General features: G+C 42.1%; 1 protein-coding gene across 1 annotated transcript in view; it reads right to left on the bottom strand.

The window, feature by feature from the left end:
- Positions 1-5,646: 5,646 nt before the first annotated feature.
- Positions 5,647-20,407, bottom strand: part of LOC142214653 (NACHT, LRR and PYD domains-containing protein 3-like) — a 42,411-nt gene continuing 27,650 nt past the window's right edge. Inside the window, exon 5 of the mRNA XM_075283593.1 lies at positions 5,647-7,349. Coding sequence (XP_075139694.1) covers positions 5,647-7,349 — 1,703 coding nt within the window. The remainder of the gene's footprint in view (positions 7,350-20,407) is intronic.

The following is a 20,407-nucleotide window of genomic DNA, read 5'->3' as shown; positions in this document are numbered from 1 at the left end:
TGGCTTAGTTATTAGGGAAAGAAAACTTATCTTCAATCAAGTCCAAGATTATGATAAAGTTTGATATCAAATGTTAATAAAAAGACTTTAACAGTTACAAGAAGAAGATGTGCGGGAAAAGACAAAATCTGAAGGTATGATGCTATATGCTTAAGCTTATGCCAAGGACTGTGTTTAAAAACTATTACTGGAGTTTGGAACCTTTGATCAGCGGATGATTGGACAGATATAAAGACGTCCTCATCAATGTTTGGTGGAATCCTCTCTATTTCAAGACTTTAAGTTGTTTGATGAGCAAAAGGGTTATGAATGATAGAACCCGAACACAGATATTGTGTATCCAAGAGACTGAGATTCCAGGACTGAACCTTACTGACAAGCAGCAGGGATGATGTCAGAATTCACACTTGCCTTGCTTTTGCAGTATTGCTCCAGAAGTGTCACATGATTTTACAGTGACAGGTGGTCAAGGTAATTACAGAAGGAAAAACCCCTCTACAGTCTATGTCTTGGTGAAGTGAAACATAACATATGGACTTTGCTGTTATATCAATATCTTCACAATATGAACTTTAATGGACAATGTTATAATATCTGCACAACACGGAGGAAATCTAAAGGACTTTAAGTCAAGAACTACATTTGTGGTAATAAGCCTTCTATTATGACGGAAGAAGAGATGACCAGAAGACCAGACGATGAAAGAAGAGCCTTCATCAGGTGTAGGTTAGATAGTGGATCAAATTGTTTCCATCTTTGATCACAGTTTACCATAACATACCATAACGTTTACTAATGTCAAAATGTATCGCAAATTGATGAAATTATTATATGGACAATTAATGAAAATTAAGTTCCAGTATTCAGCAAAGAAGAAAGAAGATATAATCTAATTGAATGAATATTGTTGTATGGTATATCTTGAGAGTTCAAACAGATATTTCACTCTCAAAAGGGGGAAATGTTAAATATTATATATTTACAATATTCTCTAGCAGACATGGGGTTAACACTCTACTGACATCATAGTCTTATATTTTGGGTGCATGGGTGCGGTTAGAGTAGACCATTTTAGAAATCTCCTTACATAGCTACAAGATGGAAGGTAACACCCACTCTCATGAATATAAATGAGGAAGAAATACACATGTCTGGGTCTGTCTTTGGGAAGACCAGGGGAAGACCAGGAGGTCTGTCTTTGGGAACACCAGGGTGGGTGGTCCAGGCAGATGGACATCCATGGACGTCGTAACCAGCCCAAGTCCACCAACCAGATGACAAGCATGAACCAAGCTGTAACTACAAGATATCCAGATGATTTAACTTCTCTGAAGATGTAAGCTATTGACAATTGACTGATATTTGTGTTATTTGGACATTTTCCCTGTTCCTGTGTTTTCCTTCAAGATATTAATAAACCTCTACACTGATTTATAACAAGCTGACTTCTTCCTATCGTGGACAAGGCCAGGTCCGGATATTTAACAGTGGACACAAGTCTCACCGGCAAATACAAGATATTTAACAGTGAGGCACACAGGGGTAATGTGAGGGAGATGATGGGGTTAACTGCTATTAATATGAAGCACATGGAGTTACTAAATTGTAATGCACATGACCAGATTTTTTATCCACAATTTGTCCTGGTATAGTGGTCAGCGGGTGACGTGACAGTATTTAGTCCTGTAGGGGCCACTATTGGGTATAATACTGTGTGCAGGGGCCACTATGGGGCATAATACTGTGTGCAGGGGCCACTATTGGGACATAATACTGTGTGCAGGGGCCACTATGGGACATAATACTGTGTGCAGGGGCCACTATGGGGTATAATACTGTGTGCAGGGGCCACTATAGGGTATAATACTGTGTGCAGGGGCCACTATTGGGTATAATACTGTGTGCAGGGGCCACTATTGGGTATAATACTGTGTGCAGGGGCCACTATGGGGTATAATACTGTGTGCAGGGGCCACTATGGGGGATAATACTGTGTGCAGAGGCAACTATGGAACATAATAGAGCGCGCAGGAATGCGTAGGAGGGACTTGGTCGAGATCTTCGGTGTCGGGGGGCCCCATGTCAAAAGTTCGCCACGGGGCCCCGCCATTCCTAGTTACGCCACTGCACAGGACCCTCTCAGACGTACACAGTATACTCTGCTCTGTTACATTCTGTGTTCTCTTGTAATGAACCATGCTTCTATAAATCAGGATTGTTCCCCATTGTAGGATAACGGTTATGAAAATTTGAAAAGGTGTCCCAAGTTTTGAAATTCAAAAAACAAAAAGCAACATGTGTGTGTGTGCTGATTGATAAAAAATGTAGCACAGATTATTTTTGTGATGATGTTTTGGTTTTAAGAAGTAAAGAGAGGAAACTTATTTTGTTCTATACTAGGTGAATTAGGAGCCTCCCCCATGTCTGCTGTGTGATGTCCTTTGTGTGTAATTCTGTTATGTGATCTGGAGACTGCTGTGATCCTTTGTTCAGTGTTTCTGCCTTCTCTGCTAATGAGATTGTATGAATGTGTCTCTGTTCCTTTAAGTAGTGTACATTAGAGCTTGCTGAATCCTGTAGTACTACTCGCAGACAGAAGTCAGAGGGAGGGGGGCACAGCCATGTGGGCTGTGAAGCTGCTTCTAGGAGAAGCTGCTGTTAGCATAGGGGGTCGTAAATCTTGCATTGCAGACAGAGATAACAGTGGCTGCTGTGTGTTTTCTCTATGGTTCCTAATGTAACCTTTCCACCCTGCTCTACAAGTCACTTCTAACTGGTTAACTATTAGGCCCTGAGTTCTTTGTTAAATTATTGTTTGCTGCTGTTAACAATAGGTTCAAGGGGGGAGTAACTGAAATGTACAAGTATTTTCTGCTGACAATATAGAATAGAACAACATGATTGTAGGTTACAAGAGACTGTTGGTTATTTGAATGATGAACCTATTGTTAACTTTGATTTTTTTGAGTTCTTTGCAGATTTGATGTTTCTTGATTTGGGAAAGATGGTGGATCCTGCATCAGATATGCCACAGTCACCGTATATGAGGTAAACCAAGCGTAAGGAGACCTATTATGGGACTCCACGGGTCTCAGTTGAACTTGAAGCCATCACTTGAACATGGTACAATGTCTGAGGGTAGGTGTTTGATATAGTAGAATTATGGTCCGATCTGGAGGGCAAGAACTTTTTGTGTGATGGAGACCCTGCGGTTGCTGCTGCCCCCACACAGGTGGGTATAGTCAGAAGTCATGGCACACACCAAGGCTGATAGGAAAGAAAGTAGGGTAACATGTGGGCAGACACTGCCATTAGCCCAGCTGCACAAGCCTAGGGGACCCAAACGTTTTTAGCTCTCTTTTCAAGTTTTACGACACTGATGCACCGAAAATGGTCCAGGAGGAGAGGAGACTTGGAAAGAGGATGTACAAGTCCTGGTGTTCGGTGGTAAGAGAGTATGTACTGAGAACATCGTTCCCATTTATGGCATAAGCAGCTTCTTACTAAGTGTACTGTTTAGGAGAAGCCATGTGTGACCTGGTGAGCGGAGGATGGGCAGCTGCAGGATCTAGCATTACTACAGTCAGATATACTGTATATGTAAGCCCATATGGCATGCGTTAGGCCAAAGAGTCAGGCCTGAAGCCTTTGTACCTGTTCCAGGGATTGCAGGTTAACTATATACAGTTACTAAAGGTGAGACGGTGTAAGTAAGTGCTTGTGTGTAGTTATCTTCTTTCAGGATGGTCTGGGGCATATCTGGTGAAGAAAATCACCATAAATGAAACTGCAGATAGAAGGCTACTGAAAGAAGTAGTGTAAGTAGTATCCCCGAGAGCATCAAAGTGCTAATGGAACTTACCATACGGGTAATAAGGAAAATACTATGCTATATTATGGGTATATAATAAGTGTTTTACACCCCCATGCAGTTCCCAGAGTATAGGAAGTGTTTATCACTTGTCGCATGTATTTGTTTTCTCTATACGGTACATTCTTGACAGGAGAATTAGCCCTAGCCCTAGATTTGGGTTGGATTTTTCACAATTATTTCAAATATGATGTGCTGACTGACTATGTGATGAATCATCAAAAGCATATGATTAATGTATATTCTTGAGTTTTTCCCTTTCTCTCCAGAGTCTGAGTCAGTGGAAGAAACTTATAAACTAAAACCCAAAGATTGGATGGAGATAAAGAGATGAGATATGAGATCCTGAGAGGAGAAATATCAAGGACTGTTGGATGAATCTGCACTTGTGTTCCTGTTATGTTTTATGCAACATAGAGACTGATCCTTTTAGTGATATCAATCTGTGTAATCCCATGTCTAAAGGGAATGATAAACGAGGCTGTGGATTTAGACAATGAGACTTGAGGCTGATATGGAGGCAATTAAGGTGTATGATGATGTGAGTGAGAAAGTTTAAGTGAAGTGAGATAGCTGGAAGCCGTCTATTTAGGAAAGGTATTACGTTTCATGCCATAACATATTATTGGACGGGGCTGTTAGTCCGAGGAAGGGCAGGAAACAGACGTCCATTGGACTCTTATAGTCCGATAAGCCAGTTAGTGGCTTATACATTCCCTGGAGGAGTGTAAAGAGATAGGGGGCAAGGTAGTTTTATAGTCGGGTTGAAGACCAGGCGACACAATCCTTTAGCCAGAAGGGGGGATCTTGTGCGCGACTATAAAGCTCGACACTGGTGGGCAGCTGCACCAGGTGTCGTATCTCATAGTAATCATGTTACGGTGTTTCAAATGTAAACATACTTTGCCCAGTGAGGCACAGACGGCAGTAAAGTTGGTCGAGACTAGAGAGATGGAAAGAAGCATTTTTACGGTCCAGTTTCCCCTCGAAAATACACGGAGTTGCTTTAGGGACAGCTAGGATCTGACATTCCTATGTGAAAGCCCTTTAAGTGGGAGCTTATCTACTAGGGATAAGAAGTTATCTAAGAGGTGAAGAGGAGCGGAACACATTGGAACAGATCAGTGCGTTCATAAGCTCAGGGAAAAATTAGTATTTAGGGGGGAATGTCAAGTATGAGAACATGAATCAAGATTCTTATACTTTATATTGTAGAAATACTAATTTTTCCTTAATAAGGTTACATAGATCTGAGACAAAGGATCTTAAAATCAAGATGGGGCTTGATTCCTGTGTGGCACACCCAGTAACAGAATTCCACAGACTGGAGCAAGGAGGTGTCTGGCTGGACATTGAAGTTTGAAGCCAATGGGAGATGGACAGCAGCTCAGGAATGCCAAGGAGGCAGTAACCCCCTCCTTTCTTTGTTTCTTAAGTGTGTGTACTTTCAATAAAGAGCCAGTAATGCTGAGCTGACCTAAGGGGCGAAAGAGCATCTGGCTGGCATTGAAACGGAACTTAGTGTCTGTCTCATTTTTAGCAATTGTGCACAAATATGCTCATTAATTTGGACTGACTGATTGATCCAGGATATAGACGATTACGTCTACAACAACTGTATGCTAGAGCAGATAAGCAGATATGTAGTCGAGATCATACAGACACCACATGTACCTGGCACACAACCTACTATATCTGTGGTGGTTCTTATCCTCCCTGGAAAACCTGCCCTGTCAGAATCTTAATACCACAGAAAGATAAAATATAATTAGTATTTACCTCAGATGCTGCAGGTTATGTAACCCTGGTACAAGTCTCTCTAATCCTTCAGTGCCCAGAGAACATCCCCATAGATTGAGTTCTTCTATATGAGTGCAGGTTTCGATGATGAACGCTAACACAGTGCAGTCTAGAGCTGATATGTGAACATCAGAAAGATCTAATCTTCTGTGTGATTGTAATGATTCCAGCACTAGAGCCTTATTCCGGGTCTCAAACAGATAAAAGAATATCCTGAGAAGATGTTGCTTCTTGTCCTCACTTTCCACCAGCCTCTGTTCTTCTAGAATGAAGTTCTTCAGCCAAGTGATAACATCTCTGGAGGCCTGAGCTACTTGTTTGTCCAGGTATCCAGTTAGTATTGACCTGGTGGTACTGTCTGACAGACCACACAGGAAACGGAGGAACATCTCACCACGTCCATCAGGATAGGATTTGGCTTCTTCTAGTGATTTCTGTAACTTCTCAGGAGAATAATCAGTATAATGGACCAAGGCAGAGAAGAATTCCTGAACAGTGAGATGTAAGAAGGAATAGGTCACAGGTTCCTCCGATTCCATCACAAAACTTGATAAGAGTTTTGACTTATTGTCTACATGGAAAGAATCCAGATCTCGCTCATCAAAGATAATCCTGTGATTCATGACTCCATGTTGTGCCATCCATCCGATGGACTGCAGGATCTTCTGAGCGTCACTTTTCTCCAGGCTGTGATTGGACAGAATGTTGGCGACAAATATGGCAAAGAGTTGTGTCACTGTTCTGGGTAATAATGTCACCTGCTGGTCACTACTTGTTGTCTGGAAGCTCCTGGATAATACAGTACAGATGATCCAGCAGTAGGACGGGAGGTAACAGAACGTGTACAAGGTGGCATTCTGCTTCACATAAGTAAAAGCCTTTTCTGACAGTTCAGGGTTGGAGAAGAAATTCTCAAAGTAAATCTTTCGTTCTTCTGGAGAAAACCCAGTGATTTCTACTATTCTCTGGAAAACTCTACAATCAATTGATGCCAGTCTGGTTGGACGACTGGTCATTAGGACAGAACAACCAGTAAGAAGAGACTTTCTCACCAAACTAACCACAATCTGACCACAATGTCCGAGCTGTTTAGGATGAGAGCACAAGTGACGTGATGTGAAATCCATTGTATGATTGCTTTCATCTAATCCATCAAATATAAAGAGAAATTTCTCTGGATCTTGTAAGATGTTCTCCAGCTGCTCCTCCAGATATGGGTACTGATGAAGGATCATGGTCTCCAGACTAACTTTATCCAGTCTGTTCAGTTCTCGGAATTTAAAGAAAAAGACAAAAGAGAATCTTTGATAGAGATCGCCCTTCACCCAATCATAGACAAACTTCTGCATCAGTGTGGTCTTTCCAGCACCGGGGACTCCGCTCACCATTACCATATGTGGTACAAGTTTGGATCGGTGGCACCAACGGAACATCTTGTTGGGGGAAATACGCTGTAATTCATTTTGTTTTTCCTTTAAATATTCCTCATGTCTTGCCCCGGTCTCTATGAGCTCATTCTGAGAACGTTCCCTAAAGTGATCAGTGGAGACAATGACGAGGTTCACATAACGTGTAGAGAAGGAGAAACTTTCCTTTTCCTGGTTACATCTTGGAGGTTTGTTCTCTATAAGTTTCTCAGTTTTTTCATATAAATGTTTCTTGTGACAGTTCTGGATGTCTATAGAAAATAAATAAATTTGAAGATCAAAGGTGGAAACCAAACAAAATATTTTGAATACATTTCTTTCAGTAAATTGTGTGCATTCCTCTTAGCCATGTCTCTATTCTATACATTTTAGAAAACTGTTGAAATTCTGAATGTTTGAAGAGAATATAAACACACGAGTAATTTGGCGTACACTCTATGTACTTCACTTTTTTTCATATAATCACAGATAACATTCTTGAGTGACTCTCCCCAATGAGATACTGCAGCGCACATGTAAGAATATTTTTGGAAACAGATTTTGTAAGTGGATATAAAATGAACTTCACATCTGCACTAAGGGGGAATTCACTCGATGTAAAGTGGAGCGCAATGTGGCACGTATACGCGTGTCAGCATTTTGCGAGCTCTAAAAGATCCCATTGATTTCAATGGGAGTTACAAGTGTATACGCCGCGTAATTTTGCACCCGTAATTTTTTACTTTATATTATACAGTGTGTCCTAAGAACAGCTTTTGGTTAGAGGCTGACATCTAATTTGTCTATCCCATTCTTCATATTAAGAATGTTTTCTTATAAAAAGAAGTAAAAATGAAAAAAGGTACAAATGAATTGTTATCTGCCAGGATTTGAACCAGCATCTTGTGGCTTTTCTAGTTGTTTCTCTGCCTTATTGCTAGTTGCCTGAATTGGTTTAGTCCCTGTCTCTCTGTGTATGAGCTTCTTTATCTTCTGCTGGAGTTTGGAAGTCTCAGGTGTGTTCATTTGTATCATCCTATCAGGTGTTGCCAGGCTCTATTTGAGGCTGTCTGTCTTCTCATTCCTTGCTGGTTTTTGTTGTAGTCACAGCTAATTCTTGGCCCCTGTATTCTAGAGTATTATCTAGAGTTCTGTTGGTTCTAACCTGGGGGTAGTGGTGAGAGACTCCTTCTGTGGTTTGTCTTGGTGGTTTCCCGTATTACCTTTCCTCACCATTTCCCTCCTTCCTGCATTTAGTCTCTGTTTTGTGTTTTTGGGCATGCTGGGCTTGCTAGTTCACCAAGTCCCAGCACTTTGTATTGCAGCAATCTTTTCGCTAGGGGTGCCCAAATTTAAAACACCAGACCCCAGAATCTTGTAGCCCTTTTCCCTTTCTTTCTGTACAGGTCTTCATGTTTAAAGAGAGAGTAGCTGTCGGGGCCGGAGCTATCCTGGGTAAGCTGGAGGCAGGGATTAGCGAGCCGCCATAGCGTAGGGGCAGTTTTCTGTACCCTGTTTCCTTAGATTCTTTCTGCATCCTTGTACACTGTTACCTGCTTCCTGTAAACCGTGACAGTATCACATCATCTTCAATGTTTTCTGACTTCCACACCTATGCTACTTGCCCTGACCTGCTGCCTGTTTGTTAACTCTACACAAACTCTTTCTACCCAGAATTCTTGAATAATAAAAGTTTTAGCATCCACGAGCAAAAAGTATAAAATATAACTTGTAATGCACCATCTTTATATAAAATACAAGCATTACAAACATATATAAAAATACAGAGGTTGTGAATAGCATTGCTTACAAGTTACAAGATCAATGTCCCTTACTCATAGCGATTAATGTAAAATTCTATGGTTTCCTCCATGGCCAAATTGCGCTGTTTATACTTTGTGGGGCCCAGGCCTTACAGTGTTTTTAAAAGAATAATACCTTCTTTCAGTGCTGAGTATCTGAACTAGTACAACTTACATTTCTGTAACACCGTTAGTAGTGAAGCATCTACCCTTTTCGTCAAGCCGCCCCCACCAAGCCCCTTTTCTTTGAAGTGTGACAGGTACCAAGCCCAGCGCCGCACCTCCCATGAGGCGACCTGAAGCGAGCGCTTCAGGCGGCGCTATGTCAGGACCGCAGGGAGGGTGGCATTTTTGATTACCTAAGCTAGTCCAGGACAGCTTGTCCTGGACTGGCTTAGCACCGAGCGGTGGTTTGGGGAGGCCACTGGAGCACTGCTGCTCCAGCAGCCTCCCCTCACGCTCAGGCAGAGAGCAGGTCATCTCCATGCCTGCTCTCTGCCTGCGAACGGCACTAAGCCCCGCCCCCTTCGCTCCGCCATGCCCCCTTGCTCGGCCACGTCCCTTCGCTCCGCCCCCTCCTCCCAGGGGGGGGGGGGCGGCTTTCTGTAGTTCGTCTTGGGCGGCAAAAGAGGTAGGTTCACCCCTGACCACGCCCTTTGGTTCCCAAAACACTTTTGGCAACCCACCCCACCCCCTTATGCCCCCTTTCCTGTGACAGGTCTCCTCGCCCTCCTCCAAAAGACTGACGATGTATCATATAGCCACATGCTCCAGCCTGGGCATTCACAAGTATTTCCATATAGGAATTTCTTCATGCTTAATTTTCACTCAATCAATGATGAGCTCTGCAAATCTGTTGGTATATACAGCTGGCTTTGCACTTACTAGCTATAGTAGGTAGCCGTTGTATTATAAATATTTTAACTAATTTATCATTATGGGAGCATTTTTAATTAAACAAATCTAAAACCTTCTTTTAAGCAACACTCTGGGTTAAATGGTATAAAAAGAACAAGGTGTACGCGCCACAGAGGTTTTATATGATTGTAATTGTCTATTTTGATAGATATATCTCTCTTACAATTCCTTTCTATGAACTGAACAAAGATCTGACGGTAAATCTCAAAAGTCGGTGAAAATCCATAAGAGTCAAAAAATATAGTGGCATCATGGTACAATATAATTAGCACCCAGTGCGAACCGCATTTATGTGAATCATCCGTATTGATGATGTACGCGGCAGGTCGCTGTAGCACAGGCTCATCCGGTAGAAATTCACACAGAAATACACTGGCAAATATACAGTTCAGATTTAGCCAGAATTATAAGTTGTAGGCTATTCATTTCTGAAGATGGCAGGGAATGTTTAATCAAAAATCACACATGATCTCTCTTTGGTTGTTAGTCTCCACAATATTTGTATGTATTGAGTAAACTAAAATATTCACCGTGTGGGGTGTTGGCACTGCAAAGTGCACCTCTGCTCTAAGATTCCCTGTTTTAATGAGTGAAAAATGTCTGTCTGGTTCTTGATCCGGTGACAAATCAAATGCAAAAAATGTATAGCGGTTTATAAATTCATCTCTGTCTATGGCTAAACCAATATCACTTCTCTGCTTGCCTGAAATATGGAGAAGGGCAGCGTACTCCCTGACTACAGAATCCATTTCAAAATCCGGTTGAAACGCTTGTAAGATTTGTACCTTAAATTGTTCAGCATCTGCAGACATCAGGAAAAAGGAGTCCTTATTTCTGGTTAAAGTTTCAGATCCAGACCATTCAGTATGAGTTTCGGTTGATTAAATATATCCCCAAAAATGGGACCCAAAAGCTGTACAGGTCTAGATCGTGAAGTATACTGAGCTTGTTTAGCAAACCCCAAATTATTAGCCTCAAAGGCCCTTACAGGATGGTGACCGGCTGTGTCTTTATAGAACAGGCCCGACTATGACGACAGCGCTTGTGGGCTGTAATTTAAAATAGTCTATCTACGCACTATAGCTGTACAAGTTTTCTGAGTGTGAAATAAGTCTGTCGCCGAGCGTCACGTCGGTCAGACTGAAAAGCGTGGCTATTGGGTAATTAATCAAACCAATGTTAGAGTCAAATCCTCCATCTTTGTATTTCGTCAGTCATCTTGTAAACTTTCACACATAAACTGTATAAGTAAGTCGCAGCTGGCTATTTGTATATCTTATCTCCATGGTATATGGAGGTCACTGAGACTCATTTAGCACCAACATGACATCTTATCTCTTTTTCCATGATATATACATATAGACATAAGTGTGAGCTGTTAAGTTCACACATAAGTATTTTTGAAACTTTCTTTGTTTAAGGATAAAGGACAAAGTCCATTCCAGTTCAGAAAGCAATAATGAGATGCAGATTACACTAGGCCTCAGCCAATAGTCATGTGCCAGGTTTATCTTATAACCAATCATTTTATGCCAACCATGTTATGTTATTAGAATAGTCCAACCTGCTCTTGTCTGTATTGTATTTAAACCACCTTTGTGCACCATTAAATTAGAACTCACTTGATACACCATCAGCTGTGTGTGTGTGTGACTTCTGCAGACCTGATAATGGGCGTAATTACTTCAGGCCTGATATTTAATTTGGAACTCAGCAACATACTCTATTATGGGGACTCCTTGATGTCCCTAACACCAACATTAGTGTCCGCGGGAATAGCAGTATTGTCCGCCTTCACAATACAGCAGTTGATATACAAGAGTGTGTTGTTCAGGTCGTAATAATATTCGCCGCTGCCTGAAATGAAGAACTCCAATGAGGCATTGTCGGCAACAGCCTCTATGGGTTGTACTTCTACAAAGAACGATTTTTCTATGCTCGTCTGCATTGGGGGCAAATAAAAAATCACTAGTTCCGATTTGGTACACTCCACAGAACCATCGTGTATAAAAGCCATATTATTTCACTAAAATGTGTCTCCGGTGGGTCTAACAACTCTCTGGCGGTGACGTCTTTTACGTGTTTTCTTTTACCGGGTTTTTTCACAACATAAACTAGGCCCGAGCCTCTATGATGTTTCAGCTCATGGTTTAATTTATCCATCACAGCTGATGATATACTTGTGATGGCGTCTTTATCGATATTTCTGGCAGCCGTTTTTACATGCAATTTCACAAGCGCAAGGCCTCGTTTGAAAAGAGGCACGGCCTGTCTGAAAAGACCGTGAAACATACCGGCTAGACCGGCCCCATACATATACTCATCGCCCTTGAAACCTTCTAACCCATTTCCAGCCTGATTAACAGTAGCGGTCATCGCCGTACACATGCTGGGACAGCATTTTAGCATGTCACCTCCTTGCACGGTCTAAAATGCAATCGTATGATGCTTTTGCCGTACTTGAATTTAATGCCTGATCGTTTAAAATTGAAATTGTAATGGAGTCGAAGTGCTGCTTATACAGCAGGATATAGTCGGGGGTTGTGTAGCGTAATGTGACAATTTTGTGTTTTTTTCCAGCAATCTCTACAGTTCTTAAAAGTTGAACATAACTGTCACCCACCAACTGATGTTGTATGATGTCGCTGTAGACGTACAGCGTGTAAAATCTGTCTTTTATATCAGGATAGGTTTCCGTCCGCCTGCATGCTTTTCAGTCTCAGAATAATTAAAACAGCATGGTAGCCCAAAAATATTAGACAACTTACGCCCTAGTTCGAATCGTATTGTACGTGATGTGGGGCTCCTAACAGTACCCCGTATTTCATCATAGCGGAGCCTAAAGTTTTTATCATTTAGCTTTAGTTTTTTGATCTCATCATTCAGAGTTGAAATTAATTCTTCTACGCTGGAGAAGTACCCCGGGTTTAGAAACTGGTCCGAGAGCACGTCACCTGTTTTAGCGATAAAAAAGTTCGCCTTCCACGGTTCAAAGGTATTCCACGTATGAGCATATTGAATTTCAGTCAGGGCTACTTCAAAAGGACCCGAGAAATGAAGAGGCCTCGCTAATTTCGTTGTGAAAGTAGATATTGTATTTTCAGGGTATATTTTGGAGGATGCGTTACAAGGCAGCGTTATAAAAAAAGGATCCAGATTCCATGATTTATATAGAAGTCAGCTGATTTTCATTAATCCAAGAATCGAAAGACGTAGGGTAACCTAGCCACTTTAGGAAAAAATTAGTTTCACCCCTCACGCGTCTCTTCTTTAGTATCTTTTCTATTCTGTAGACGCGGTCAGCATTGGCCAGTACCTTCTGCAATTCGTCTTTGTAAAACGAACCTTCTATTGGGTCATTCGCTAAATCAACAAGTTTATACATAGGCTTTTGAAATCTTATATTAACGACCGAGACGACAAAAATCTCTGTGCAAGTCTGTTCATAGCCTTTAGCGAAAGAACCTTTATACTGCATTATGTGAACATTGTCACCTATTTTTAACGTCTGTTTAAGAGTCGTGCATTTGCCATAAATGGTCCTCCATATTCCGTCCACAGGCCGGCAGCGAATTGTATTGTGGTATCTGATTATATCTGTATAAAAAATTATTTAGTTTGTCTATAAATCGGTGCTTATTGCGGCTATTTCAAAACCTCCACATTTTTGTTTTTAACGTTCTATAAAATCGTTCCACTAAAGAGGCTTTGAAGCTGTTTATAATAAAAAAAATGGTGGATATCGCGCTCTTTACAAAGACACTTCATTGCTGTGTTCATAAATTCACGACCTCTGCCTGTAGTTTATGAGGCACGTGGCGATCATTCTTGAAAATCAATTCAAAAGCTTTGGCTACAGAAACGCCCGTCTTATCTTTCAAGGGTACTGCCCAGGCGTATTTTGACAGCATGTCAACAATTGTCAGTAGGTACTTTATACCGTTATTTTCTTTGGCGTAGTTTGAAAGATCGCAACGATCCGACTGCCATTGAGAATCAATATCTGAGACCATAACCCTATTCCTCATAAAACTCTTTCTTGCCGGCTTATGGAGTGTATAAATCAGTTATTAACCATGATGCGACAGTCGGCCTCTTTATACCGTGTTTTTTAACAGACCTGTATAAACTCACTACGCCACCAAAAGATTCGGGGGCTTTAGGATTAAAATATATCTTGAAAATATTTTTTAAGACGGCGTTGGCATGTTGTATCGATTATGAGATTTTAGATCATCCATAACTATTTATATACACGTGTGTACTAACAATGTTTTATACACAGTTTAGAGTATAGTGTTCTAATCTATTGATAAAGTTAATTGCTTCCATGTGTGGTGTGCTGGATGTTTAACCATCCCCCTCCACAACATCCCTAGGGGCGTGTCACGTTCGATATAAGGCACAGCTATCTGGTTGGAGACCACACACCAAACTTCAAGAAGACCTGGATTTCATATCACCATTGTCAAGGAGCAGACCACACATAAATGTAAGTTGGTGTTTTTTTTATCACACCTTATATCTCTGTATCTATTTTGTAATTGTAATCATTATCTTCACACAATTTTTTTAATGTATATACGGATAGTGTGTATATATATATATATATATATATATATATATACACACACACACACACATATCTATATATATATATATATATATATATATATATATATATATATATATATATATATGTTTTGCGTGCACAAAATTAGTAAGCAGAATTTTAAAACTAAATTGTATCCTTTCGTTATTTATATTTTGAGAGACTAACCGCTAATATTTCAAAGTTAACTGTAGATTTTTTTTTTTTTATCATGAGCCGCCTCCACCGTATAATTGTGAAGGCGCCAGCACCAGCAACGCCACACAGCCTTATAAGTATTAATTATTCTTGTTTTGCGTCGAATGATAAAGGTGAATTTATTTACAAGGGCGACGTTGTTCCTGGCTCTAACATGCTGGACCTTGTGTGCAACGCGATGCAAAGCCATAGGCTCTCATGAAATGCACATCGCATTCTTCAACCTTTGGAATGCGCACAGAGGTACCTGTGAAGGGAGGGGTGCAAGGGCACTTTTCCAGACATGCCTGTGAAGGGCGAATGGGGGGCGTCGGTGGATTGGAGGAGGGCGGGGACCTGTCACCACACAAAGGAAAGGAGGCGTAACGGGGTGTGGTGGGGACAAAAAATGTTTTGGGAACTAAGGGGTGTGGTACCTGTCACACTTCAAAGTAAAAGGGGTGTGGTGGGGGCAGCTTGGCGAAATGGGTAGATGCTTCACTACTACCGTTTTAACATCCTCAACCGTCCAGGCTTTGGCGCAATCCCCCAGTGACATGCAGTGACGCAGGAGGCATGTCCAGTTGTAATTCCTTCCTTTGGTTTCTTCCTGTATGGTCTTAACACTTCCCTATTCCCTCACCTCTGTAATTGATTTTCCACCTCACCTATCTCCTTCACCTTGGTTTCCCTCTGCTCCTCTTATAGTTAATATTAGCCTTGCCTGTGTAATTGACAGCCTTTCTTCCTATCAGGTCTGGGGCAGGTTCTTCTTTCCATTTTATTGTTTGCTCATATTCACATTGGTGCTTGCTATTGCCTTGTGCGTGCTGGCTATTTACTCTTGCTGTTTGGGTACCTTTATTCATATTCCTGACCTCTGGCTTTACTTTTGACTACTCTCTTGGATTCCAATTCTGTACTGCTTTGCTTGACTGTTACCGATCCCATGGCTAGCTGACCTCCCTTTGTTGTTTTTTGTCTTTTCTGCGTTATCACGTATATCTAGAAAGGATTTTGCCACCAACTTATCGAATGTCGCCTAAGACAGTTCAGGCAAGTAGGCAGGGGGACACAGCTTAGGGCTCACTGTCTTCTTGCCCTTCCCCCCAGGGTTCACCAGCAACTACTGAAGAATTGCTCCTCTAAAGCTGAGTTCAGACAGGGTTTTTTTTGGACCGGATTTTGACGTGGAATCCGCGTCAAAATCCGGCTCAAAAAACAACCTCCCATTGACTTTAATGGGAACCAGACAATTCCTTTTTCCGCGAGCAGTTTTTTCCTGCTCATGGAAAAAAGAAGAGACCTGCCATTTCTTCAGGCGGATTCTGCGGCTGAATCAGCCGTGATCGTCCACAGTGCGGCATTCGTTTGGGCCTAATCAGCAGCAGAAGGCCGCTAGCTGGCACTTTTTGGACCGGATTCTAAGGCGGTTTCTCACATCAAAATCCGGTCCAAAAAACCCCCATGTGAACCTGGCTTAATTCCCTTACAGCCGTTTATTTATAATGCACATTATTCTAATAGTTTAAAATAACCCATTGTGTGAATGGTGTGAATGCAAGATTTTGCACGGACATTAGCATCGGACACTAGCTGTCGGACACTGAGTGTGAACGCCCCCTAAGGCCAATCCTACTAATATTATAAATGTGAAAGTTTGGATGTTTGTGTGTTTGTTCCTCAATCACTCAAAAACAGCTGAACGGATTTGAATGGAATTTGGCACATAGTTTGTAACCTCGATTAAAACATTGGCTACTTTTTATCCCGTTAAATGACATGGATTCACGACTGTTATGAATTTATGATCACATACTATATTACACTACTCCTGCAGCAGCCTTATCTCAGGTCCCAGGGCTGTTATCTCTATGTGAAAACACACGCTAACCCTCAGTGTCACTTCTCAAGCGGAGATGAGGGAGATCGTTGATGCCAACAATACGCTCATTATATGGTGTCCCAGCGAGCTGCTGAGATGATGCCAGAACAATTACAGGCACAGTGCGAAGAAAAACTTCAGTGCCTGGCCAACTTGAGAGCTGCCAAAACACCGGAGCAGGTGGATCATCAACGCCAATAACTCGCTCATTATATGGCATCCCAGCGAGCTGCTGGGATGCCACAACAATCACGGACACTGTGAGGAACGAGTTCAGTGGCAGGCCAGCTTAAGAGTTGCCGAAACGCCAGAGCATGCATATCATCAACACCAACAACAATCTCATTATATGGCTTCCCAGCGAGCTGCTGAGATGCAGGAACAATCCCGGGCACAGTGCAGGGAATGCGTTCAGTGACAGGCCAGCTTGACAGCTGTCGAAACACCAGCACAGACGGATCATTAACACCGACAACACACTCATTATATGGCATCCCAGCGAGCTGCTGAGATGCCCGAACAATCACAGGCATGGTGCGAGGAACAAGTTCAGCAGCAGGACAGTTTAAGAGCTGCCAAAATGCTGGAGCACGCAAACCATCGACGGCAGCAATTTGCTGAATATAGGCGGATCATCCACTCCAACAACCCGCAGACTAAGTCGCGGGCAGAGGCTAGTATAACATAAAAAATCTAGGTCCAATCTATGAACAATAGAGATGCGACATACACATTCAAGATTCAATCTATAAATAATAGTGATGTAACATACTCAAGATCCTGTTGGTGTGCGCTGGAACGCACCAGGAATCACAAATGCCGGCCTTAATGGTGGGGTACAGGAGGCCTGCGGGTTCCTGCAACAGTGCAGTCTATGACCTGGTGCTATATAGGGCCCTAATGTGAAGGAAAGAGAAAGCCTGGTGGCCGAGCGTATAGGCCAGAGCACGTGTTCCACCCTGGAATGCACGGCCATTTTGTACTGTTGTATGTATATACGGTGTTGAATTCCAAGCTGGAACGCACAGCCATATACACATTGGAGTGCAGCACGGGGTAGATTAAAACGTGCCAGGCAGGGCTGAGATTAAAGAGGGGGGGGGGGGCAATGGGATCTGCTACAAAGTGTTAGGGGATAGACAAAGCACAGGTCTGATGAGAAAGATAATATTTGTATAGTATCACTATATGATGTCTTTCTGATATGGGAGGGGTGTATGTTTGACTTACAAAATTTCTATATGTACTTAAACAATTGCCTTCCCACCATCAAACCCTCCCTTGAGGCCATCACTAGCTCTGTATCTTTCCTTCACGTCCTGGTAAACATAACCAACAACACATTGCACCTTGACCAAGAGACACAAATAGTCTTCTTCATTTTTCTAGCTTCCAACCACCTCATTTAATTAGGTGATTTCCTTTATCTCACTTCTTGAGATATAGTTCAAATGTGAACAACAACTAACACGTAGGAGGGATAAATTCTTAGCAAGAGGTTTTCCTTCTGACACACTTGACATCCAGCTAGAGAAGGTGCATGAATGCCAAAAACATGAGCTCTTACAAACTTCCCCAAAAGATAAGAAGACCATAAAAAGACCAGTATATGTGTCCACATACACAGCAAGAAAATAAGCAACATAATATACAACCACTGGCACAGATTACAAAAAGGCCATCCAGAGGTCTTCACAAATCTCCCTCTGATGTCATAGAGAAGAGGGAAAACCCTCAGAGATACGCCAGTACCTGCAGATATCGGGCTTCATAAAACGTCGGTACAAACAACAATCACAGGAAGTCAAAACCCAGGTACTTTTCCATGTCTCAACTGTGCACAATGTAACAATGTACAAAAAGGTACAACTTTTACACCCCCACACACAGGCAAGAAGTACAAAACTAAGGGACACTTTACATGCGGCACGGAGTTTGTTGTATACCTGATAAAATACCCTTGTGGTTTATGGTATATACGAGAAACTACCACGCGCATCATGGACAGAATTTCGAAACACAAATCAATCATTAGATAGGAAGAAGTGGAACTCCCTATACCAGCACACTTTAAAAATAAGACACACGGTAATAACCTAATGAAATGTCAAATAATCGATTGGGTTCAATCACAGAGATGTGGCGGTGACAGAACCAAGATTCTCAAAGACAAAGACATGAGACGGATCTATGAATTATCCCCACTCCATCCTTTGGGTCTTAATCGTGATTATTCGCCATTATACTTCTTTCCGGTTTACTATGTTTTCTTTCTTACCACAGTCTATTCTAGTGGACAGTCTTCTTTTTCTTCGCTTACCCTGGATTGGGTAGGATCAGCCTTTCTTTCTACTTCATGCCATATCATTCATTCTCTCTTTTTACTGTTCTTTCTCACTGTTCCTTTTCACTTTCTCCATTTATTTATTAATATTTACTTATGTATTCATTCCTCCTTTTTCACCTTTAATATGGCTGTACACTCCATCATTGGAACTGCCATACATACACATTTTCTTAATACAATATGTCCCTGCGTTCCACGGCGGAACGCACTCCCCCAACCTGTAACCTCTGATCAGACCGGGGCTTGTTTTTAGCCCATTAAGTACTTTAACACTTTATTTGGTAGAACTTATGGTCCTCATTAGTTTCAGCTCCGCTCCACCCTCTCTTTAGTCACATTTGAACACAATATGGCCGTGCATTCCAGCGTTGTAACGCACCGCCGTTTACAAACATTCTCTTATACAATATGGCCATGCATCCTACCGTGGAACGCACACCCGCGGCCTATTATCTTTATTATCGGGCCCGTGCTTTGTCTATTTCCTAACAAGTTTGCTACACTTTGTAGAAGATCCCATTGGCCACCCCTTTAATCTCAGCCCTCCCTGACACCTTTTAACCTATCCCGTGCCACACTCCAATGTGCGGTATGGCCGTGTGTTCCAGCTTGGCATGCAACGCCATATATACAACAGTACATGGAAAATGGCCGTGCGTTCCAGGGTGGAACGCACGCGCTCTGGCCTATACGGTCGGTCACCAGGCTTTCTCTTTCTTTCACATTAGGGACCTAGACAGCACCAGGTCATAGACTACATCGTTGCAGTGACGTGCAAGCTTTCTGTAGTCCACCATTAAGGCCGGCATTTGTGATTTCTGGTTCCAGCGTGAGGCGCACAGGGAATCACAGTCAGATGATGTCGACACGGCCCCTAGCATGATGACGTCATCTATCCTCTTTATAAAGGAACAAGTCTGTTCCTCATATCATCAGGCCTCCAATTCATTTCCCTGGCAGATTTACACCAGGTAAGACATTTATATAATGGCTGTAAACTATTGACAGGCATTCTGGAGCTACTTTATAGTACCAGCTAGTATGCATCAGGACAGAATTTCCCTTGTTTCTCTCGCTTTCCCTTGGTAAATCCTGTGGTATCAGCTGCTGTTTTGAATGACATCTGCATAACCTTCCTTCCTTTACTATGTACTTGGCAACTCTCTATTTGTGCCTTTCTATTCACACTTTTCTTGTTATCTCTCCATCCTTCCCTAGGGCATATCAGTTAAAGACCGTCCTCCATTGATACAGAGAAAGAAGACCGCGCTCACCCAGGGACCAACACAATCTTTATTAGCACAACGCGTTTCGAGCTGAAAAGCTCTTTGTCAAGTGCACAGAATTAACCAATCCTGGTTGAAAGTTCTTGGATTGGTTAATTCTGTGCACTTGACAAAGAGCTTTTCAGCTCGAAACGCGTTGTGCTAATAAAGATTGTGTTGGTCCCTGGGTGAGCGCGGTCTTCTTTCTCTGTATCAATGGAGGACGGTCTTTAACTGATATTCCTTGACGTCGTTTGGCGTGTGACCAGCTGCTGCCTAAACCTGCTCCCTATATATCTTTTGCCTTTCATGCTATCAGGGTTG

Source organism: Leptodactylus fuscus, chromosome 7 (assembly GCF_031893055.1).
Source record: "Leptodactylus fuscus isolate aLepFus1 chromosome 7, aLepFus1.hap2, whole genome shotgun sequence".
NCBI classification, from domain to species: domain Eukaryota; kingdom Metazoa; phylum Chordata; class Amphibia; order Anura; family Leptodactylidae; genus Leptodactylus; species Leptodactylus fuscus.
The sequence above is the reverse complement of the archived record's forward strand: the minus strand, read 5'-3'. Positions and strand labels throughout refer to the sequence as shown.